This window comes from Mauremys reevesii, linkage group 2 (assembly GCF_016161935.1).
Source record: "Mauremys reevesii isolate NIE-2019 linkage group 2, ASM1616193v1, whole genome shotgun sequence".
In the NCBI taxonomy this organism is placed as follows: domain Eukaryota; kingdom Metazoa; phylum Chordata; order Testudines; family Geoemydidae; genus Mauremys; species Mauremys reevesii.
In genome coordinates, this window is record NC_052624.1 from 284,066,494 (window position 1) to 284,090,131 (window position 23,638).

General features: G+C 56.5%; 1 protein-coding gene across 1 annotated transcript; it reads left to right on the forward strand.

Annotated features, from left to right (window-relative positions):
• The first annotated feature begins 470 nt into the window (after window positions 1–470).
• Window positions 471–23,390, forward strand: LOC120398100 (protein brambleberry-like). Its single transcript, XM_039525143.1, has 12 exons — window positions 471–740; window positions 2,045–2,173; window positions 4,096–4,281; window positions 4,526–4,748; window positions 6,731–6,847; window positions 10,121–10,300; window positions 11,170–11,376; window positions 12,003–12,165; window positions 13,885–13,946; window positions 14,863–15,053; window positions 17,604–17,695; window positions 22,183–23,390. The coding sequence occupies exons 1-12, from the start codon at window positions 492–494 to the stop codon at window positions 22,316–22,318; spliced, it is 1,935 nt and encodes a 644-aa protein (XP_039381077.1). The 5' UTR covers window positions 471–491; the 3' UTR covers window positions 22,319–23,390.
• The last annotated feature ends 248 nt before the right edge of the window (window positions 23,391–23,638 follow it).

The window sequence follows — 23,638 nt, forward strand, 5'->3', positions numbered from 1 at the left end:
GAACCCCAGACATGGCATTGTGCTAGGGGCTGCACAAACACAGACACGTCCCTGCCCCCAGAGAGCTATCGATCTAAGCATGAGACGAGATCACAGATGGGTACAGACAGAGGAGTACAAGGCAACAGCGAGACAGTGCGGTCGGCGTGGCAGGCCGTGGCCTCGGCACACCAGTGGCATAGCAGTTGTCAACGTAACATCAGGCCTGTGCCGTTCGCTCCCCTCTTCTGGAGCTTGAGGAAGGTGTTCGGGCCAGTCCCACGCCGGCTCCTGGATGGGCCCCACTCTGCAGCTCGCTACCGTGCCATTTACTATTGCTCTGTCCTGGGCCTCCTAACCGAGTCAGGCTGAGCTCTCTGAGATCAGGGAGTCGTGAGGGATGTAGGGGGCTGGGATGTGGAGCTGCTGCTCAACAGCTGGGGCTCCCCAGACTCCTCTCAGTTCAAACTCTCTCTGTTCTCTCCCTGCAGGATCACCTTCCATGCCGCAAGATGCTGTGCCTGGACCGCCGGGCTCTCTTCCTTCCTACCCTCCTCTCCCTCCTTTTCGCTCCCTCTTCTGGATTTTTTGGCTGGCTGAGGCAGGGAGCAGCTCCAGAAAGAGACCCCATCCCCCCGACACCAGCGCCGGACTCAAGGAGTCTCCCTAATGCTCCCTTTGAGATGACGACGGGGGATGAGCGATTCCTGGCTGAGGCCAGGCACCTGGATCTGTCTCCACTGGACTCTTGTCACCACAAGGTGTCCTTTTATCTCTTTGTTGCAGGAGGTCACTAAATGGGCTGGGAGGAGGGACTGGTCCATGCGCTGATCCGGTGGCTCTGGTTGAACTGCTCTGCAGTCATGCCTGAGGACAACTGCCTGGGTCCATGCCCCAAAGCACTTGCCATCCAAGGTCCAGCTCCCGCAAGCACTTCTGCGTGCGCTTCCCTGTGTGCAGGAGCCGTGCATTGCACTCAGTGGGATTGCTCCCTGTGCGTAGCTGTTTCACGTTTGCATGATCAGGCCCTAAACAGAGCAGCAGTGAAAGGGAGTGGGGGAGGGAGACGACAACGGTGCTCAGGCTGATGGTGCCACTGTTCCATGTGGCCACCAATTGCACTGGTGTCCGTAGGAGCTCTCCTCAGCTGCCCGGCCCCTCGTTAGCTGGCTCGTTTCCTGTAAAGGGGGTCTTGTGGGGGGCCCTCGAAGGTGAAGCAGGTCACCCTGTTGGTCCGCTTTGTCCCCCAACCTCTCCAGATGTTCTTCCAGGCCACCTGCTACCCCTGGAACGCTCCCCAACCCTGGAGCGGGTCCACGCAGCCCCTGCATGCTCACATCCCTCCTCCCCCCAGGAGGCCTGAGGGAAACAAGCCGCATTTATTTGTCAAATATATTAAGACGATGCCGTCTTCCTCCCCCTGCTGTGCAGCTGTTCCCGGGCAGAGCCCTTGCTGATGGCCTGGGGGTGCCAGTGGGGCACATGGTGCGGGCTCCTTGGTCAGTCTGCTTCTCTGAAGGCTTTTAGGCTCTTCCGCATTTGCAGAGCAGCTAGAAGTGAGGAGGGGAGGGGAGCTGGCCTGGCGGGAGGGGAAACAGCTGCTCTCAGATAGTGGGAAAGGAGCTGCCCGCTGGGGGTGGGGGGGGAGGAGGGGACTGAGCAGGGAAGAGGCATTGGGGTAACATCTCCAGGGGAGCAGAGGCAGAAGGGCACCAGCTGGCTTGACTGCGCTTTCACAGGGAGGGGCTGTGTGAGGAGGGGCTCCCCTTGTGTTATTGGGGTGCCTAGAGGGGCTGTGTGAGGAGGGGCATGGAGGATAGCAGCGGGGGGGGGAGGGCGAACCCCAGGAACTGAGCTCTCCTCATTGAGTCACTGCCCAGCATTAATGATTCTCCTATCATGGGGCAGCAGGTGAGGATTTAAAATGGAAGTCTAGGGGCAGAGGCCATGTGTGGCCTGCAGATGAGGCGTTACCTTCTGGGAGAGGTTGGGGGTGTGGGAGGCACCAGCTTGCTGAAACCACAAGCCCTAACGCGCTCCTTCCCCTCTGCGTTGCTGCCGGCAGGTTATTGCCCAGATCCACTCCTCCTGTACGGACCTGACGGAAGAGGAACTGGCCAAGCTGGGGGTGTCCCTGTTCAACTGCCAAGCGAGCGTGGAGGGGCGCAGGACCTATCCCTGCACTGCCGACATGGTAAGACGGCGAGGGGCGGCTCTGAATTCACGCCCTCCCACGCTGGCTGGGGAGAGGGCTGCCGCCGGTGCAGGCACCCTGAGATTCTCCTCACACAGGCCTGGGGAGTGAAGGAAGCCATGGAGCAGGGACTCCTGGGCAAGCCGACCGTCTCGCACCAGAGTGGCCCCGCCAGGAATGAGACTCACATCCCCCTAGGCCTGCAAACAGATGTTGCGTGGTGGAAACGACCTTCAGCCATCCCTGACCTTAGCCAAGTTTCCGAGGGGGTGAAAGGAGAAGTCTCCATATTCTATTGCTGACGTCTTTTGCCCCACAGCCACCCTTCTCCCCTACCCATCTTCCCTCCCCCCCACAAACATCTTCTCTCCCTGCACAGATGGAGCTATTGAAATGGGCTGTGGTGGGCTGGGGGTGCTGATCCCCCGGGATGGCTGCACAGCTAGTTTGGTTCATGTTCCCGACTGGCTCGTTGCGCATCGCTGGGATATCGGGACAGTGAGGCCAAGAGCATTTTGCGTAGCTTCAATGATGGAACCTCTTGGGTGTGAGAGGTGAAGACCCGTTAGGCTGACTGTGACTGGTCCATCTCGCACCCAGTGCAGGACTGGTTCCTACGATGGAACTTGGAGCGTTTTGTGCCGTCAGCCTCTTCACTATCCCAAAATGGGTCTCCTGCCAATTGCCTTGGGTTCCACAGCCCCGGCGAGTTCGCTACGCAGTATCCCCGCTCCTTATCTCATCCCGTCTCACACGTGGGTATTGCCCTGTGTAATTCCTCTCCTTCTGTGGTGCTCCTCTTTCAAATGTGAGGCATGTCGTCTGCCTAGCTCGCTATCAGTTAGCCACGTAGCCCTGCATACTCTTTCCCTCCAGCCCTTGATCACGTCTGTTGCTTTTTTTCCCCAACTCCCTCCAGTGTCACAGTCTCTCTCAGTCCCATGGTGTCCAGGACTGAGCACAAAATCCCAGGTGCGCCCGCACCAGGGCTGTGTCAATCCATTTGTGATGAATAGCTCCTGCATAGCACTTTTCAGCTTTAGGGTTCTAAATGTTCTGCAAAGGTGAGTCAGTGCGACTCGCTCTATTTTAAAGAGGGGAAACTGAGGCACACAGGGATGTGACTTGTGTACAGTCACGTGCTGAGTCAGTGGTGGAGCCAAGAATAGACCTCGGGTCTCCTGATTCCCAGTCCGATGCCTTGCATAGTGGGCCATGCTGCCTAAGATCTAGCATCCATCTGCCCTTGAGATCTGCCCATGGTAGGGTACTTTGGTCTCACACGATAGTGCTTCAGTTGTGTGAGACGAGGTCGGTCTTGCTTGTGAGGATAATTCACCCAGCTTCGTCCTATATTTGAGTCCTAAACTGTCCATAGCTGTAGAAGCTATTATCTTGTGGGGACCCAGGACAGCTTTGCCGTATCACAACCTGCTTCTCATAGTTTCCTAGATTAAAGCCAAAAGGGACCATTTGCTCATCCAGCCTGACTTTCTGCATGTCACAGCACGTCGAAGTACACCCACTTACACGTGTATCGAGGCCAGCAGCATGGGTGTGGCTAAAGCATCTCTTCCACAAAGGTAGCTGGTCAGGATCCGAAGACACCGAGAGATGGAGGATCCGCCACATCCCTGGGGAGCTTGTTCCCGATGGCTAATCACCCTCACCGTTAAAAATGGGTCTTCTTTCCAGCTGGATTTGGTCTGGCTTCAGCTCCTAGCCTTCAGTTCTTGTTCTGCCTTTCTCTGCTGGATTATAAAACCCTGTGAAGTTACTGATATGCCATGATCAGGTCCCCTCTTGCTTTCTCTGGAGTACTGCCATGCAGTTCCTGGGCTAGGAGGGATGAGGGGCATTGGGAAGGGCCCTCTCCTGTGGCCTTATTGAACCTAGTCCTGCTTGGCTGTCTTTCTAACCAGCCCCTCGCAGAATGTACCGCTGACATGGACCCCGACACCTGGAACGCCTACCACATCGTCAGCAACCGGGCCCGCGCCGTCTGCTACTCCACCCGCCAGATGCAGTTCAAGCGCCGGACGGAGCACACGGTCAACACCCTGGTCTCCGCCGCCATGAGTCAGCTGGAGGCCATGAGGCTTCTGAAGGTGGGTCGTGGCGGGTGGGTGGCTCCCAAGAGGTCTGAGCCAATGAACAAAGGGTGGAGTGAATGAAGGGCACAGCCACCGTGGTCTTTGATGCAGAGAGGGAGATGACCGATCCCAGCGTGCAATGCTCCACTGTTAAGCATGGCATGCTGGGACTTGTAGTCTCTTAGTCCTCAGCATGCACCACTGCAGTCTCTGCACCGCTACTGGCACCTCGCTGATTGAGTCAGTGTCTCGCTAACAGGACGGCCAGGAGGAACTGAAAGAGCTGACAGCAGAGTCCCTGCACAAGGTGGTGAGCAGCCAGCATGAGCTGCTGCTCCAGCAGGAAAAGCTGCAGGGCGGCCAGGAGGAGATGGAGTCCTCCATCCACAGCAACCTGGAGCAGCTGACTCAGGAGAAGGCCTTGATTGCCAGCGGGCAGCAGCAGGTGGCTCAGCTCATTGAGGGCATCACCAAGAGGATGGGTGAGAACAGGGAGACAAGGGCATGGAGCATCTCCCGTCTCCCTAGAGCAGGGGTTCTCCGGAGGTTGCAAACAGCTGTCGGGGGGAGGAGGGGCTTGACTTCCCATCTTGCTAAATGAGGTGGTGGTGAGGGGGTTCCCAGCTACACAAGAGGGTGGTTCGGATGGGGAGGAGGGTCATGAGGCTGGAAAAAGCGGGTTAAGAGTGTGGTTCTGTGGGGAAAAGGGTGCGAGGAAGAGGGTCAAGGGAGATTCTGGTGTGGGGAAGGGTCACAAAATGGCAAATGAAATGTAATGTGGATAAATGTAAAGTAATGCACATTGGGAAAAATAACCCCAACTATACATACAGTATGATGGGGGCTAATTTAGTTACAACGAATCAGGAAAAAGATCTTGGAGTCATCGTGGATAGTTCTCTGAAGACGTCCACACAGTGTGCAGAGGCAGTCAAAGCAAACAGGATGTTAGGAATCATTAAAAAGGGATAGAGAATAAGATGGAGAATATCTTATTGCCCTTATATAAATCCATGGTACACCCACATCTCAAATACTGTGTACAGATGTGGTCTCCTCACCTCAAAAAAGATATACTGGCACTAGAAAAGGTTCAGAGAAGGGCAACTAAAATGATTAGGTGTTTGGAATGGGTCCCATATGAGGAGAGATTAAAGAGGCTAGGACTTTTCAGCTTGGAAAAGAGGAGACTAAGGGGGGGATATGACAGAGGTATATAAAATCATGAGTGATGTGGAGAAAATGGATAAGGAAAAGTTATTTACTTATTCCCATAATACCAGAACTAGGGACCACCAAATGAAATTAATGGGCAGCAGATTTAAAACAAATAAAAGGAAGTTCTTCTTCACACAGCGCACAGTCAACCTGTGGAACTCCTTGCCTGAGAAGGTTGTGAAGGCTAGGACTATAACAGGGTTTAAAAGAGAACTAGATAAATTCATGGAGGTTTAGTCCATTAATGGCTATTAGCCAGGCTGGGTAAGGAATGGTGTCCCTAGCCTCTGTTTGTCAGAGGATGGAGATGGATGGCAGGGGAGAGATCACTTGATCATTGCCTGTTAGGTTCACTCCCTCTGGGGCACCTGGCATTGGCCACTGTTGGTAAACAGGATACTGGGCTGGATGGACCTTTGGTCTGACCCGGTACGGTCGTTCTTATGTTAAGAGGGTGATTCTAGGGGATGGGGACCTGGGATAGAAAAGGGGAGTCACAGGAGTATGGTTGTGGAAGGACATGGTAGGGAAAGGGATGGACAAATTCAGGAGCCGTTGACTTAGAGTGTCTAATGCTCCTGCAGCAATGCTGGTGTCCGTTAGTTTCAGGGACCCAGGCCGGGCCCCACTGAGCCAGCTGCGGCTAAACCTGACTCGTGAGTCCCAGAGAAGAAATTTCCACCCTTGTTCCCAGCTGAGGGGATCCACCCCCCTATCATTACTCCTCCCCTTCCCTGAGCTAGCCAGGAAGCTACAGCAAAGGACCAGGAGCCAGGAACAGACCCAACATCTGATTCCCACCTGAGCCATGGACCTCTGGGCGAGTCCAGTGGCTGGATCGTGTGATGGCTCAGTCAGCCTGGCTGTAAAATGGGGATGAGCAAGAACCTCCACAAGTCCTGGTTGCTCCAATGAGCCCAGCTTCCCTGCGGGAGAGCATGATGCTGTCTGGCACTCTGACCCTCCGGCAGGCTCCGTGTGGCTCCCGCCTCTCCCTGCTGCCCTCCCCTTCTCTTGGCGCATGTAGAGGTCGTATGTGGGCGTTAGGTTTGGAAGGAGGCACTTAGGTTTGACTAGAAGAGGGAGGCACAGTGTGACCTCCTCTGCAGCATCTTTGCTCACCTAGGCTAAGAGGCTTTTACCATTGGTGGGTGACTAGATCACAGGCGTGCATGACACTTAACATGGGGAGTGGCTTCACGGGAGCTTCTGCCAGGACCTGAGCTCTGCCCTGTCTCCCCCGCAGAGAACGTGAGCACCCACCTAGATGACCAGGACTTGGAGCTGCAGCAAGGACACAGAGCCATCCTCACCGACCTCACCCAGATGCAAAGGCGAGCCCAGGAGGTCTACTCCAAAATAGGTACTGTGACTGCTGCTGGCAGGGCAGGCTGCTCCCGGCTGGCCAGCGTGGGTGGGGCTGGTGTATTGTTGAGCTGGAATATACGGGGCTCAGGGTCAAAGGTGTTAACATGACCCAGGGTTAAACAAGGTTCGGGGTTTGGTACACACAGACCTCAGCCTGCTTGGTCCCAGGGCAAACCCACCCTTAGGCATCCTCTTAATCAAGATTCAAAAAAAGAAGGGAAAACAATGCAAGTTACTAAATCAGCTTTTCATTGTAATATCCCTTTCCCTTTGTCTGGAGAGAGTTTTTTAGAAGGAAATCCCCTCCCTGTTGGACAGTCTCGTAGATAACTGTCCTTTCTGGGGAGAAGAGCTGTTAGCTGGGCTGGAGGTGGCATTATAGCTGCTGTTAAAGTCTGATCCCAGTTCCTAAAAGCCAAGAGCAGCACACACAAGGGTGAGAGAAAAGAGCAGCAAAGATAGAAAATGCAGCTTCTGTCTCTGGGGTTAACGCTCACTTGCAGTCTCACTGCTGGAGAAGTACAGGCCCAGCACAGTCTGATCAGCCACTCAGAGGCCCGACAAGGTTGTACCCGCGTCGAGCTCTTCGGGGCACGGCTTTTAGCTGCCTCCTCCTGCTCAGTCTTACAGCCGTGTTGCAGAATATCCAGCCTTGTCCATCTAAGCCAGACTCTTCTTAGACACAAGTCAAAAAACCGAACTGGCTTCAAGGCTGAGCTTGATAAGTGTATGGAGGGGAGGGGATGATGGGACTGCCCACAATGGCACGTAGCCAGGGCCGTCCCTACCCATGCGCAAAGTACACAGCTGTGTAAGGCACCAGGAAATTTGGGGAACCACAATTCCTGGTGCCCTGCGCAGCTGCGTGTTGCTCCAGCCCCTGCCCCTGCCCTGTCCCAGCCCCGTCCCCACCCCACCCCTGCCCTGCCCCCACTCCCCGGAGAACTGCTGCAGGGGTCAGGCCTGCACTCACCGTGTGGTAAGTTGAGCAACTCGGCCCCAGCCTGCTCTGCTCCCTGGCTCCCAGGGGAGCAGAGCAGGCAGGGGCCAGGGGGTGGTTTCCCCCCTGTCCCCCAGCCCCCATCCATCTGTGGAGGCCTGGGGCCAGCCTCCATGCCTCAGAGGCCTGGGGCCCCACACAGCCCCCCTGGGGGGAGGGGGTGCATAGGGCACCAAAATGGCTAGGGACAGCCCTGCACATAGCTGATCTGCGACTGCTAGCAGCAAATATCTCCAGCGGTCGGGGATGGGACACTAGGGAGGGAGGGAGGGCTCTAGTTATTACAGAGAATTCCTTCCCAGCTGTCTGTCTGTCTGTCTGGGTCGTGCCCACATGCTCAGAGTCTAACTGATGGCCACATTTGGGGTCAGGAAGGAATTTCCCCCTGGGTCAGATTGGCGGAGACCCTGGGGGTGGTTTTTCACCTTCCTCTGCATCATGGGGCACGGGTCACTTGCAGGTTTAAACTAGTAGGAATAGTGGCTTCTCTGTACCTTGGAGTCTGCAGATCATGATGTGAGGACGTCCATGACTCAGCCAGAGGTTAGGGGTCTATTCCAGGAGTGGGTGGGTGAGGGTCTGTGGCCTGCGATGTGCAGGAGGTCAGACTGGATAATCATGATGGTCCCTTCTGGCCTTAAATAATAATAATTGGAGATATACCAATCTCCTAGAACTGGAAAGGACCTTGAAAGGTCATTGAGTCCAGCCCCCTGCCTTCACTAGCAGGACCAATTTTTGCCCCAGATCCCTAAGTGGCCTCCTCAAGGATTGAACTCACAACCCTGGGTTTAGCAGGCCAATGCTCAAACCACTGAGCCATCCCTCCCCCCTCTTAAAGACTGAGAGGGGTCAGAAAGAGAAGAAATAGGGTAAGGAATCAGACAGACACGTTGTGGGGAGAGAGCCTCATCCCTGGGGGTGGTCAGGATTCATCTGGGTCCCCCTCTGTGGCCCGGTCTGGTCAGGACACCCCTTTGGGTCAGGATGACAAAGATCCAGGGTCTGAGAAGATAGTGGGGGTGGCAGCCATGATGGTGAATCTCCTGCCTTCCCCTTCTTTCAGTCAGCCAGCGTCGCTGGCAGCCTCTGTCCATTTGTCCGTGTTCTTCTCCCAAAGTCTGTCTTTAAGGACCCCAAAAGGGCACGAGGGGTGGAACAGCCCATTTTCCCCCCCTCCCCATTATCTCGTTCACCAGCCAGGCTTAATTTCCAACACACCAGTTTCGGTCAGGACTTGCACTTTTCTCGTTGACCGGGCATGAGCTTACCACAGGCCTCGAGTTAGATCAGTCGGCCTCTTTGTTGGGACAACTCACCCTGTCCCTTTTGCCCCGTGCACGTGCAGTGTTCTAGGTGCACGCACCTTCACTCTCAGCCGTAGGCCCCGTTATCACAACCGGGCACAGGCTGAGGAGTGGAGAGGGCCTGGCAGCTGGTAACTGGGCTGTGAGGGTGACATTCTCCTGCATCAAGGGCAGAGGGACCTGCCTCCTGGATCTTCATTTAAAAACCATATATTTCCAGTTCATTAACCCTTTCCCAAATTCCTCATACACTACACTGTGCCCCTCGATACTGTTCCTATACCACACTTATTGCTGTCATAGCAGAGTGTTACCGGTAGCGCATTAAGCAACCTAACTAACAGCTGTCATGTGTTTGACGGTCTGGTCCCTGCAAATTCGCCCTGATCCAGCTTGAGACCAACACCTCCACAGCTGACCTAGCTACTCGGGAGGAGGCTGGAACCACTGGTGAACTGTGTTCCCTTGTGTCTCTCCGGAACCCACCCTGTATTCTCACTTCTACCCTCCCAGTTTCCTGGAGGTGCTGGCAGATCTGACAGAAACTGTCTCAATGTGGGATCTACCCTGTAATTGCAGTGTCCCAGCCTCAGCTAGGCTGTGCCTACTGTGAGGAGAGGCAGAAGCGAACCATACAGTGGCAATAACCGTACATTTTAAACTTGATAAAGGAAATCCCCAGACATTTGGCAGGAACAGGAATAGACTAGAGATAATAGACTATAAAGTAACATCATAGACTCACTCAGCAAAATATTAAACTGTAAATTACTATCCCAATACGAATGCCAGGCTGTGTCACCCCTAGAGGGAATCAAAGCCCAGTTCCACCCCAGCCATCCCACCTGGGCCTCCCTCTGGCTTGCGATGCTCCAGCAGGCCTGCCCGTGATGGACAGTTCCCCACTATTCTAAGCTGGGTTCCTACGCTGGCGCTGAATCCTCTGCCCCTCTCTGCCCAGAGGCCGACCTGGCGCTGTTCCTGGCCTATCAGAACCAGACAGCCCTGTACTACGACGAGCTGATGGGGAAGCTGCACAGGATGAACCAGAGCCTGGGCCTGGTGCTCTACGCCGTGGGTCACATGCAGAGCAGCGTGGAGGGCCGGCTGCTGCACATCCAGAGATTCATTGGCTGGGCAGGTGACTTGGGGGTGGGGGCAACGTGCATCGCAGGGCAGCAAGGAGCTGAGCAGCCTCCTCCCACCCGAGTTCGCTGGGCCACACGCTGCTCGGTGGCTGTGGGCTGGGAACTGGCCAGCCAAGGGATTGGTTCTCTGCTTGCAGCACCGCTGGGGTGGGCTCTGCAGCCCAGCCTAGGCCGGAGGGGACGTGTGGCACCGAACAGCGACTCCGGGCTTCGAAGGGGGTCTGACCGCCCACTGCTCAGTGGGGTAGATGTGGCCAGTGAATAAGGCAGCATACGGCCTTTCTCCACCCTGCGCTCAGAGACCTGGATTGGAGCCCTGGGCTCTCCCGCTCTCCTCCCCAGCTGGGGCTGCACAGAGCCTCCAGGCCCTTGTCTGCTGTGCAGGGAGCATGGGCCTTGGGCGAGGGAGTTTCAGAGGTGTCATGGGGAAGGGTGGGAGAGGCACTTGCAAAGGAGGAGACGCCCCTCTGTCCGATCGCAGGGCCTGAGCCGCTGGCCCCCTGGTGTGGGAGGGTCCCAGCCCGGAGAGGATACGACGGGAATGGGTGTCAGAGGCTGGCGGGAGTAGCAATGGATTGAGCAAGCTGCTGCATGGGCAGGTCCTGCAGCAGAGATGCCGCCTACCCCTCGTTAATTATCGTAGTGGTGACCTCCCCTCCCGCAGCCCCCCAAACCCTGGGTGAAGCTGGGCAGTGTAGTGTCCCCGCCCCCGGACTTGGGGGAACGTTGCAAGGAGGAGACGTCTCTCCCCAGGCCACTCCGCTGGCAGGAACCAGCCGGGAGATGGCGCTGGTCGAGCATGGATCTGTCAGGGGGGCGAAGCGCCCGCTCGCCCGTCTCCCCATCCCTCTCTGTCTCTCAGGAGTCAGCCTCGGCGCCGCCTGCACCTGCGTCCTGCACGCTGCCTACTTCCTGCTCTCGGCTCTGCTCATGACCTTCCTGCAGACCCCGGGCCTGCCCCGCGCCGTGCTCCTGGTCCTGGTCATCTCCAACGCGCTCTCCGAGCTCAACCACGCCGTCTCCCTGGGCTTCACGTCCCTCACGCTCTTCCTGGTGCTCGTCGTCGCCGGTGAGCGCAGCCGGCTCCCCCTCTCTCCTGTATCGCTGGAACCAGGACCCGACCTGGCACCGGTGGCCCAGCCCGGGGCAGCCTCAGCAGGGAGGCCAAGGGCTGAATGGGCCACGGAGACAGAGCCCCGCTCTGGAGTGGGCTCGCGAGCTGGGGACACGCCGGCGCAGAGCGTAGGGAGAGTTTGCCCTGCCATTGGCCACGCTTGGGTAAACAGGCCTGTGCTAGACCATTGACCGCTCCTGTGGCTGCTGGTGCAGTCAGTTTCCACCACCCACTGACCTGGAAAGCTCGGGTTGTCCAGCGACCAGAGTGGGACAAAGCCGCCGTCAGCTTGGGTTACGCTTGCCAGCTAATCTCCTCCCACCAGCCTGTGCTAACTCCCACAGCCCCCTGCGGGGTGGGTCAGAACCCCCAGTGTTGCAGGGACGCAGACCCCGAGGCGTCAGTGGTAGTGCCAGAATTAGCCCCCGGCACCCTGACCCCCGGCTCTAAGCAGGTAAGTTTTCCTCCAACAAAATATTGAATCCACAGGTCCGTCAGCCCACCCCCCAGCTCCCCTTCTGTGCTAGCCGGACGCTGCTCTGAACTTAACCCCAGCTCCGGCTTTGCTCACGTTTTTGTAGGTAACTGGCTGCTGGCGAGCGTGTGCTGCTGCGCCCGGAGCGCGAGGGGCCGGAAGCTGCCTCTGGCGCTCTCGCCGACTCCCCAGAGGGCAGCGGGGGCCAGCAGCCCCGAAGCAGAGCTCAAGGATGGTCCCCGCTGTCATATCACCTCCACCCCTGACAGGTAGGAGGGGGGAGGTGGGACCAGCACATGGCTAACCAAGGTAAATCTGGAGCCCTGCATGGGATACTGCAGGGGACAACAGGTGCATGGCCAGATGTGCCCATTTAACAGCTTCCCTCCTCGGTTCTCTGCTAAGGTCACTTCAAATGCCCTCTGATCGCACATTAGTGAGTGTCCGGATTAGCATGTCCAGTCGAGTGTTAGTGATGTACTCTCGAAAGCCGCCTTCTTTCAAGGCCGGTGTCGGGTGCCAGGAAGGGTTTGTGGCCCTGTTTTCACATGAGGCCCGGGATTGTCCGTTCATTCAGGTTACAGCTAATCCCAGGGGAAGAGGCTGGTAATGAGAATGCCTGGTATTTATATAGCATCTCACCCTCCACGCTCCCTGCCCGCCATGGGGGTCTGTGTGCAGTGGGGTGGGGGCATCCAAACCATACCAGGCTTGATGTGGGTCGGTGTGTTCTGGGTCGGGATTTACACCACATCCTCTGGCTGTTCAGATGGGGGAAACTGAGGCACAGGTCATGCAATGACTCAGTGGCAGAGCGGAGAAGGGAACCCAGGAGTTCTTTGCAGCAGGAGCACCCAGGCCTGTAAGGTGCAGAGCAACAAGCAGCCTCACGTGGACTGCTGCTTGCCCAGGTCCTTCTGTGTTAGACTGGGAGACTGAGCAGCAGCGCCCCAGAGCCTCCAGCCCTGGGGGCTAACATGGTGCACAGAGGCTGGCTGCAGCCATGCTGCTGCCCAGCCTCTGGGGAGCACACGTGCTGCCGTAGTAGCCGGCAGCAGCACAATCCCCAGCCCCAGCCGCAGCATCATGTCAGCAGGAAGGAGTGAACACCTGTCACCAGTGGCTGCAGAAGGGGTGCGCTGGTGCCGAATAGCCTCTGGGTGGCAGCAGAGAGCTCACCCTGCAATAGCCCTTGTGCAGGGGGGTTCCCAGTTGGGTCCTAGGGCGACCCCAGGTTACACCCATGCTTGGCTGTGTTAGTGGCGTGTTACACCAGCTGTCCAGTGCCTTGGGTCCCGCTTCTGCGTGCGGCTCCGGGTGCGGGTGCTGGTGTCGGAAGCCTGGTATCGTTTGGATGCCCCCACAGGTATCGAGGACCAAATCTTCCCATGTATGGCCAGGCCAGTGGACGTCAGCTGGGATGTTTGTGCACATCTAGGTCTAGTGTGTCCTCTCCTCGGGGCGGGGTGCCCCGGCTCTGGATCTCACTCCCCCATTCTACACCCACTTGTCTGGCAGGATCAATCTGCCACAGAGGCGGGAGGCCCCTCTGCTCTTCCAGCTGTGGCCTGAAGGGGCTGAGGATTGGGCATGTGTCTGCGGCACGTCTGCTCTTCGTTGTTCTGTCGCCTAATGCACATGCGCCCAGGGACACCTCTTCTGAAACTTACAAATTGATGCACATAGAAGAAAAGGATGATGAGAGAGAGATCGTAGAATCATAGAATATCAGGGCTGGAAGGGACCTCAGGAGGTATCTAGTCCAACGTCCTGCTCAAAGCAGGACCAGTCCCCAACTAAATCAGATGCTTGGTGCAGAGAGGGCTCTCCCCATCTGGTCTGTAGGGGACAAATGCGCCCCCGGCTAGGACACCCTGCAGCTTCATGCTCTGAAGGGTGGGAATGGGGCAGGGGCTTAGCTGGGCAGGACTTGGGGTGAAACTTCATTGGTGATGGAATCTTGTAACCTTTCATCCTTCCCCTGGCAGGGAGTGTGAAATCGGCCTCTTGCAGGAAGAGCTGAACAAGCTGGAGATGAGCTACCTGCAGGGTAGGTGAGATGAGTTCAGTACGCAGGGTGCCTGGGGAACACGTTGCTGCGTGCCAGAGCGCTGCAGCAAACCCCGCTCCGCCATGCTGCGTCTGAAGAGAGCAGATCCCTGTCCCTGGCTGGCTGGGAGCATCAGAGCACTAGTATCTACCCACCCTGTCAATGCAAGACCTGATCCCTATGCCGGGACAATCACCCCCACCTCCCCGGAGAGCTTGGACACCCAGTCTGTAGAGGGACCTGCACTCGGCCTGAATACCTTAAATAACAACAGTAACCGTGAATGCCTGTTTCTTACCTAGCGCATTTCCTCCGTAGATTCCCAAAGCGCTTCACAAACTCTAAACGTATCTATCCTCACGCCTGTGTGGCAGGGAAGCATTGTTATCCCCATTGTACAGATGGGAAACTGAGGCATGGAGGAGGCTTAAATGACTTGCTGAAGGAAGCTCACAGCAGAGCTGGGGCCTGAACGCCGGTCTCCCATGTCCTAAGCTGGTGCCCTAATCACTGGACCTTCCTTCCCCCTCCTTGGCTTAGGCAGCTGGGCTGCTTAAAGCTCCCTTAGTGAGACTTCTCTCTGCTGCTCATCAAAGCACGTCAGCTCTGCAGCATCCAGAGGCCACAGCCTCTCCAGCTGAGCCGCGGTGGGGATGTGGCAGGAACCGCTCCAGAGCCCCGTGCGTTAGACGGCAGAGCCTCTAGGGCTGGGGTGTGTGCCAGGCCCATGTGGCTGGAGAGCTGCACACACAGGGGCTGTGCCGTAGCGGGTGGGCTGGGGTAGGGAGGCTGAGAGCCGTAGGCGCGCTCCTGGGACTCCAGCATTGAATGGCTCAGCCTGTCCGTGGGCGCAGGAGCCGGGTACTGGAGGGGACTGACCAGTGTACCCGCTGTGCTAGCCATTAATGTGTTGCAGACGACTCCTGCCTGGGGAGGGTGTCCCCGCTGACGGGAAACCCCTTTCGGGATGGGGGCGTGCCGCTGCCCCCTACAGGCTGGAAGGCACAGCCGAGAGCCGCTGCTCCGCCAGCTCCCTGCGTCCCCATCGGGAACTTGCGCCGCATCAGTCTGAGCCGCACCAGCAGGCACGAGGTGATGGAGAGGCGGGTAAGTGGTGGGAAGCTGGCGCTGCCCGCCGTGTGCAGGGGCAGGGCTGGCACTGCCTATTGTGGGGCACCGGGAGAGGCAGGCAGGAGTATGGGGGGGAGGGAAACGAGGCTGCCCGATGTGGGGCTTGGGGAGAGGCAGGAAGGAGAGTGGGGACAGGGCTGACTCTACCTGCTGGGGGGCTCAGGGAGAAGCGGGCAGGAGAGTGGGGGCGGGTGTGGGGGAAGAGAACGGCGCTGCCTGCCGTGGGGCACAGGGAGAGGTGGGTAGGAGTGTGGGGACAGGGCTGGCGCTGCCCACCGTGGGGCACAGGGAGAGGTGAGTAGGAGAGTGGGGGTGGGGAGAGGCGGGCAGGTGTGTGTGGCTGGCGCTGCTCGCTGTGGGGCACAGGGAGAGGCGGGCAGAAAGGAGAGTGGGAGCAGGGCGGTGTTGCCCACCATGGGGCACAGAGAGAGGTGGGCAGGAGACTGGGGGCAGGGCCAGCGCTGCCTGCCGTGGGGCACAAGGAGAGGCGGGCAGGTGTGTGTGACTGGCGCTGCCCGCCTTGGGGCTCAGGGAGAGGTGGGTAGGAGTGTGGGGACAGGGCTGGTGCTGCCTGCTGTGGGGCACGGAGAGGCGGGCAGGAGAGTGGGGGCAGGGAGAGGCGGGCAGGTGTGTGTGGCTGGCGCTGCCCGCCATGGGGCTCGGGGAGAGGCGGGCAGCGAGGTGTGTGGCTGGCGCTGCCCGCCATGGGGCTCCGGGAGAGGCAGGCAAGGGAGAACAGGCTTTCAGTAATCTGAGCCACTGTCCGTGCTGTCGGCCGAGATGCGGGGTCTCTCCATTCATTCTGGTTAATGTGGGGTTGGGGACGCTGGCTGTGCATCACTGACCAGTGCTGTGAGGGGCCCCTCCCCCTCTCCCCAGTGCCCTGGGCGGCTTGGCACCGGCTGTTGCAGGCATGGGGGGGGGGCAGAGAGCATTAAAAGGTACAGGGCTTCAAGGCTGGCCTTGGGAGGGGGGGCCTGGGCAGTTGTCTGGGGCACCATGGTCATGGGGGCACCGTGCGGCAGCACAGAGGTGAGCACTGCTGGTGCAGAGTCAGAAACTGCTCCTGGCGGGCAGGGGAGCGCTGCGTGTGTCTGTGGGGGGGCACCCAGATTTCTCCCAGCGGAGGAATGGGGGGAGGGGCTGAGCGGTGATGCACAGATACTGATCCCCCCCCAACATTCCTCTGTGCCCCCCAGGGGGCTGTTCGAGGGGGGGAGTGAGGAGCAACGTCAGGGCTCTGTGCATCCAGGTTACTTTCCCCACATGGGCCAAGGGGGCACAGTGCAGGGGCTGGGGGTGCAGGAGGGTGGGGAGCCTGGGAAGCCTATGGGGGCCAGGGGCAAGGGGGGGGCTGCCCACTTGGGGGCCAGGAGCGTGACAATACAAGTTCGCCCAGGGCGCCATTTTCCCTAAGGCCGATCTGCACATTCTGGTGCTGGGGCCAAGCTCACCCCGGCAGAAACAAAGCCGCTGATTTCAGCCGAGCTGGGCAAATGTGGCTCTGGCGTGGGAGCCCGGCCAGGGGGCCAGTGCAGGCAGGGCCCAGCCTGGGGGCAGGGCCTGCAGGCTTCCCCCAGCTGGGTCACTGGGTGGGAAGAGAAGATCTGCTGTCTCGTACCCTGGTCCCCGTCACAGTGACTGACCTGGGAATTTCCATAGCTCTCACCCAGACCCTGAGGTCCTGCAGTAACTGGTTCACCCTTCAGATCCGGAGTGGCTCTTGGATGGATGTGGGTGGACAGAAACTGGTTGTTAAAAGGGCTTGGAAGTGGGTCTGGTGCAAGGGGTGCTGGCCTGGGGACGAGGAAGGGTTTTCAGCACCCAAGAGCTGGGGCAGGCCAGGACTTGCGCCTGGGGAGTCTGACCTAGCTGTGGCTGGAAACCTGTCCAGAGTCTCCTTCCCGGGCTGTGTTACCAACAGAACTTGCTTCTGTGCGTGGCTGGTTCCCGAGCTCGTAGGGTGGTAGCAGCGTGTCGGGGTGGCTGGGCGTGTGACACTGCTCAAGCCGGGGTTGGTGATCCAGCATGCAGGGTCAGAGACAGGGACTCTAGCCGCTGACATGATGTGATGGGGAGGGAATGCTGGGATTGTCTTGGCAGCCGGTTCTGCAACAAGTGACCAATCGACGAGCAGGGGGCAAGGGCCTGGCACTTCCTAATCCTGCCTCTGCTTGGGGATATCAAGGGGGAGGTTCCAGGGGACCCCAGCAGTGCCCTCAACAGCCAGGCCTTGAGGGCTGCGATGGATCAGACCTGCAACTACCGCCAAAGCACCATCAAATCCACCCTGCATGGTGCTGCAGCCTCTTGCTGGGCCATTAATTCCGAGCCACAGCTCCTGGGCACGCTTCCCTGCGGGGATTCGCTGCTCTAGAAGCAAGAGCAACAGCTGGTGGTTCAGATTCTCGGTAGCAACGGGTGGGCTCTGGCACTGGGCCTGCAGCTGATCCTGGTTCTCTCGCTGTCGGGGAGCTTGTCTTCCTCCTCATCAGCGCCACACGTGACTCCCTCTTTCCCGAACAGGCCACACTGGAGAGGCGCCACCTGGACCCCGCGTTCGAGCCCTTCTCTGACTTCAGGTCCTGGAGCCCGGACCAGTCCATGGCTAGCGACATGTGAGTATAGAGCGCTGCTCCCCTCTCTGAATAGGCTGCGGCGGATTCCTTCTGCGCAACGCTTCACTGATCCCTGCTGGCCAGCGCTGGCATCCCCAAGGGACACTTTGGGGCTGGGTTATTCTGCTAGTAACCGGCCCTGCCTCTAAGACAAGGGGTGACGGATGGTGCAATAAGCCATCCCAAGGCGAGGGTGGCCTGACCTACGTGATGGCCGGAGCAGAGAAATGCTGCAGACACGTTCTGGGCGACAGTTGTCCCATGGCTGCTGGTTTTACTCCTGGGGGAATTCTGTGCCGAAAAAATTCTGCACATGATATTTTAAAATTCTGCATATTTTTTGTCAATTACACAATATAATCAAGCTGCTTTCAATTATTTTGGTAGTTGTATTTAAACTACAATACAGTGAATGGAGAGTGGGAGTGGGGAGCATTGGAGGAAATCACCAACCCCACTCTGTTAAACAGTAACATAGCTAATGTTGACCCTTTACTTCTAGTTATTAGTCAACAAATATATGCAGCCATGGGCTCAGGGTTGCATCGTAGGCAACTGAAGAGCAAGCAAGGGCTGGGGACTCAAACTCCCAATTTACACTGGCTACTGACCATCTCCAGAGAGTTCATGGAGCACATTTTGATGGGAATTTTTTTTCAGTCCAAGAATTTAGACCAGTTCTAATCACTAAAGCACCATAAGCCTACTGTCCTCTGCACCACTCTGGCAATGCAAAGGAGCCTTAAAATTTTTATACTTGTTTTTATACTCCTGGGGAAACTCACTAAGAGCAACGGGAACAATTCACTAAGCAGGCAGGCTGCTACATTCTGCTCTGCCTGAGGGAACTGAGCCTGCTCTATCTCTTCAGAAACGCCCCAAAGTCCTGCCCCTCCACGCCGAGTGTGCTCTAATAGCGAGCGAGAGGGACAGAGTGTGTGTCTGTCTCTCTCGTGCGCATGCACACACACGACTGTCCAATCCCCCCACCCTGCGGTGATTTACATCCCTACCAGCTGCTCTGGGTGCCCAAAGCAACCTGCCTGCACTGCTGGGGAGGGGGCACATGACTGCTCTTGCAGCTTCCCTTTGGTTCACTGTCAGAAGCCATTTTTCTGCGGGGAAGCAAAGAAATCTGGGGGGGCCGTGAATTCTGCACATGCGCAGTGATGCCAAATTCCCCCAGGAGTATGGTTTGCTTTCCAAGTGGAACAAGCTGGGCCACTCCCTCTAGGGACTAAATGCTCCATTCTCTCTCCTAATCTCGAGGCCATTGGCTTCTGATGCCCTGACTTTGCTAAGTGGTCCCTGGCTTTAGTGGCTAGAGGCAGACCAATGGGGAAGTACAAGGACACCGTGAGACAACATTGATCAGTGTGATGGGCGGTCATCTCTACGCGCCAACTGCCTCGTTGTCAAGTTTTCTGACCTCGCTGCAAAGGAGAGTTTTGACAGATAACAAGGTGGCTTTGTGGGTGCTTGCGGAAGCTCCTCCCAAGAGCAAGGGGCAACACAGGAGAAAGCACAAAGTTATTGGTTTGAAAATCTAGCAAGAGGGTGATGGAGGCTAACGTTGGCATTTTGATACTGAATGAGATGACAGGGTGGTGATGGGCCCTGGAGGTGAAGACGAGCTGCTTAGGTTTGATACAATGGAGATGAGGCAGCTAGTGGAGGGATCCACAGAGACGGGTGTCGTGGTCAAAGTGACAGCCTAGGAGAATAATCTTCACAGAAGCATTCTGCCTGGGTACGAGCAGGGCAAGACTGCATTCGTCAAGGCCGGAGAGAAGGATGCTGCAGTAATTGAGATGACAGCCTGGACCACAGTTCTAGCTGTGTGGATGGATGAGAGAGGCTGGATCTTAGAGATGTTTTGCAGAAATAATCGACAAGATTTAGAGATCGCCTGGATGCGAGGACCTAGAGAGAGGTCTGAGTTGAAGATGCTGCCCAGGTTACGGGCTTGAGTGATAGGCAGGATGGTGGGATTGTCCACAGTGATCGGGGAGGGCTTGGGATGGGGGCTGAGGGTAGACGAAGAGCTCTGGTTTAGCAATATTGCACCTGAGTTGATGGCTAGACATTTATCTGATTAGATATAAAAAAAAAAAAACTCTATAACTCTAGGTTTAGGAATAGGCTTCCCCATGGGAGTTGTGGAATCACACCATCCAGGAGGTTTTTGGACCCAGTTGGACAAAATACCTGTCGGGGATGGTCCCCGTATACTTGGTCCTGCCTCAGTGCAGGGAGCTGGACTTGAGGGCCTCTTGAGGGACCTTCCAAACCGATGGTGCTATGATTCCATCCATGAGGAGATGTCGGAGCTGGATGGAGACTAATCTGGCCAGGTCTGGAGTGGAGGTAGATCTGAGTCACTAGCAGAAGAATGGTAGTTGAATTTGTGTTTGCAGATGAGATTAGCCATTGACAGGGTGTAAAGGGAGAAGAGAAGGGGACCACGGACAGAGCCCCGTGGAACCCCACAGGAAGTTAGAGCAGCATGTCTCTGAAAGACACACGGAAGGAGCGACTGAGAGGTAGGCAGTCCATGGAAGGACAATATTTCAACAAGAGGATCATGGCGAAGGTGGCTGGTGGGTCAAGGAGGATGAGGATGGAGTGCTGGTTCTGAGAGACTCTGGCAAGAGAAGTTTCAGTGGAGTGTAAGGGGCAGAAGCTGGATTGGAGGGGGGAGTGTAGGGTGGAATTGGAAGAGAGGAACCTCAGACAGAGATACTAGACAGTGCATTCAATGAGCTTAGAATCTAAAGGGAGATGGGGCTGTAGTTGGACAGGCAAATGGGATTTTTTTTAATGGGAGAAGCTAGAGTATGTTTGTATTGTGAGGGGAAGAGCTGGAGGAGAGTGGGCACGAGGGAGATGAGGTGATGGGATGAGGTAACTGGGGTGATGAGTGGAGAGGTTAGAGGAGGAGAGCGGGACACTGCGTCTGATGGGGAAGGAGAGAAGGGGAAGGCTGCATCCACTTGTCAATTTTCTCTTGGAAGAATTTGGCGCGATCCTGGGCAGGAGGAGAACAGCGGGAGTGGCGGGGAGGGAAGGTTTGAGTCAAAGGTGGTGAAATGCAGCTGGCACTGTGGGCGTGGGATTCAGTGTAGTCAGAGAAGTGGAGGCGTCCGTCTACATAGATGGCAGAACCGAAGGAGGAGTGAATGAATCTGCAGTGGAGGAAGTCGTGGGATTTCCACCAGTCAGAGACGCTCTGCAGTCGATAGTGGGGGTGAACCAGGCCTGAGGGTTGGTGGGACAGACCTGGGGAGAGGAGGGAAGAGAGTCATGGGTGGAGGAGAGTGGATTCGTGGACAGAAATCAGCTACTGCATGAATGTAAGAAAGGGAGGGGAGGGCTTAGAGCAGATAAGACGTCGTCAACACTGCAGGTCTGGAAGGCACAGAAAGGCCACGAGACAGGACGTGAGGGAGGGGGCTGATGGATGGTGCTGAAAGAGACCCAGCGATGCAGGAACTCAGCTGCAGGGAGAGCAGGTTGGTGAGAGAGATTAAAAAGACTAGATGAAGTTAGACTGGGATTTTTCAGCTTGGAAAAGAGACAACTAATAAAATCATGACTGATGTCGAGAAAGTGACTGTGTTATTGCCCCTTCCCAATGAAATGAATAGGCAGGTTTAAAACAAACAAAAGGAAGTTCTTCTTCCCACAATGCAGAGTGAGCCTGTGGAACTCACTGCCTGGGGATGTTGTGAAGGCCAAGACTATAACAGGGTTCAGAAAAGAACTGGATATAGCCACTGAGGGACCTGTCCTCTATGAATATTAGCCAGGATGGCCAGGGATGCAACCCCATGCTCTAGGTGTCCCTAAACCTCTGACTGCCAGAAGCTGGGAGTGGACAACAGGGGATGGATCACTCGATTGCCCAGTTCTGTTCAGTCCCTCTGGGGCACCTGGCATTGGCCAGTCAGATGACTGGATACAGGTTTAGACGGACCATTGGTCTGCCCCAGTATGGCACATGAACAGCCCTTGGGCGAGTGGGAGAGCTGAGGCAGGGCTGCAGGTGGAATGACGAGATCAGGGCGAGGAAGTGTGCCTAAGCGGGGTGTTATCCGCTTGGGAGCAGAAGGCCCAGAGGATGAGTGTGGGGGACTGAGAGGAGGAAGTGAGAGAGCCAGGGGGTGAAATCCAAGAGCAAGGCAGGTGGGGAGGAGCTGGGGGGATGGTAGATGAGGACCAGGTGGAGGGAGAGTTGGATGCAGGAAGGGGCTGGAAGCATTCATTACTGGTAGCTGGCTTCGCCTAGGGTGGCTGTTTCGGCAGCTTAACTTCCTCTCCATTGGAGCTACCAACAAACCCGGCCTGCTGCCCAGAGACACCCCCCCTTAGCTCTGGGGTACCCCCTGCTGCTAGTGAGAGCCTGGTGGTTGCTGACCTGACCCCACACTTGATCCACAGGGCTCTAGACCTGCAGGTATAATCAGCCTGTCTCACCATTCTTCCAGGTCCACCTCTTCGATGTCTCCGCGACGCCTGTGCCAGGGCATCACCAAGGCCGGGCAGCCATGCAGGAAGAAGGCCGTTCCCGGACAGGAGTTTTGCCATGTTCACGTATCTGGACAAGTATCCTACACCAGCTGAGCCTTGGGGCTCTCCCTCGAACCTGTGCAGCCGCTAGGTTAGTCTGGACCTTGGGTGGTTGGCCAGGGACCTGTGGACTCCTGGAGTGCAGCTGGGGCACCACCCCCGCGTCTCAGCAATAGCCATTCTGTGGCATTATTTTAAACACTGCCTTTGATTTTAATGTGTACGTCTGAATGGAGGGACTACGTCTGCAGAGGGCCCGGCCGCCCCTGTCTGGCAGCTTTTCTAGGGTCTCATGGGGCTTCTTTGAGAAAAGCCCCATTTTAAATAGACCACCCTGCTCTGTGAATGTTCCAACGTGTCTCAAATGCTTCACCCCATGAAAACTGCAGGAGATGAGGAGCTTCTACGTTCACACTGACTCAGGAGCCAGTGGACTCTGTTTACAAGTCAAGCTGGCTTTTCTAGTGGCCACAGCTGCCCAGCTCCAGCTGGGTTCTTCCGGCCTGCTCCACCTCTGCCAGCCCTTGAGACACTCATCTGGGTTTAGCTGAGCCGGCAGCACAGACTGCAGCTCCCTCAGCACCATTGGGACAAACCTCTTGTCAGTAAAGATGCCTGGGGTAAGAAGGTGCCATGTTGGTAGCCAAGTTTTATATGGAAATCTGCTGTTTGCACATTGGTTTAATAAACAACGTTTATCTACTGCTGGGATTTCCGTGTCTGTCTCAAAAGAAACCTGAGAGTTCCTGGGCTGTGGACAGGGGCTCCAACCTCTGGCTACATGGGGATGGGGTTGTATTAATTTAGATGAAAATAACGTTGGACAGTCAGGGTCCTGACAACACTTAACAGTATTAACCAAGGTGTGGGGTTTGGTATACAGAGACCTCAGCCTGCTTCGCACCATGGCAAACCCACCACTAACCATCCTTTTAACTTTTTACTACAGATCCAGAAGGAAAAACTGTTCAAGCGTTTGAAATGTAAAACACAAAATCAGGCTTTCGTTTTCACGCCATCCCTTGTTCCCGCTCCGTTCGCTTGAGAGAGGTTTTAGAAGGAAGCAGCCCCCCACACTCCCTTTAGCAGTCTTTTAGATGCTATTAAAGATGCAAATAACTGTTCATTGGGGTAAAAGGGAAGTTGTTGCTGCTGTTAAAGTTTGATCTCACTTCCTAGAAGCCAAAACAAGACAACTACACACAAGGGGAGAGGAAGGAGCAGCAAAGAGAGAAAAAGCAGCTTCTGTTTCCAGTGCTAACTTCTATTTGCAACCTTACTGCTGGAAAAACAAGGCAGGGCTCATGGCTTTAGTAGCCACTGAGAGACCTTGCAAACTTGTACCACTCTCAGGCTGCTTCGGGTACTCCTTTT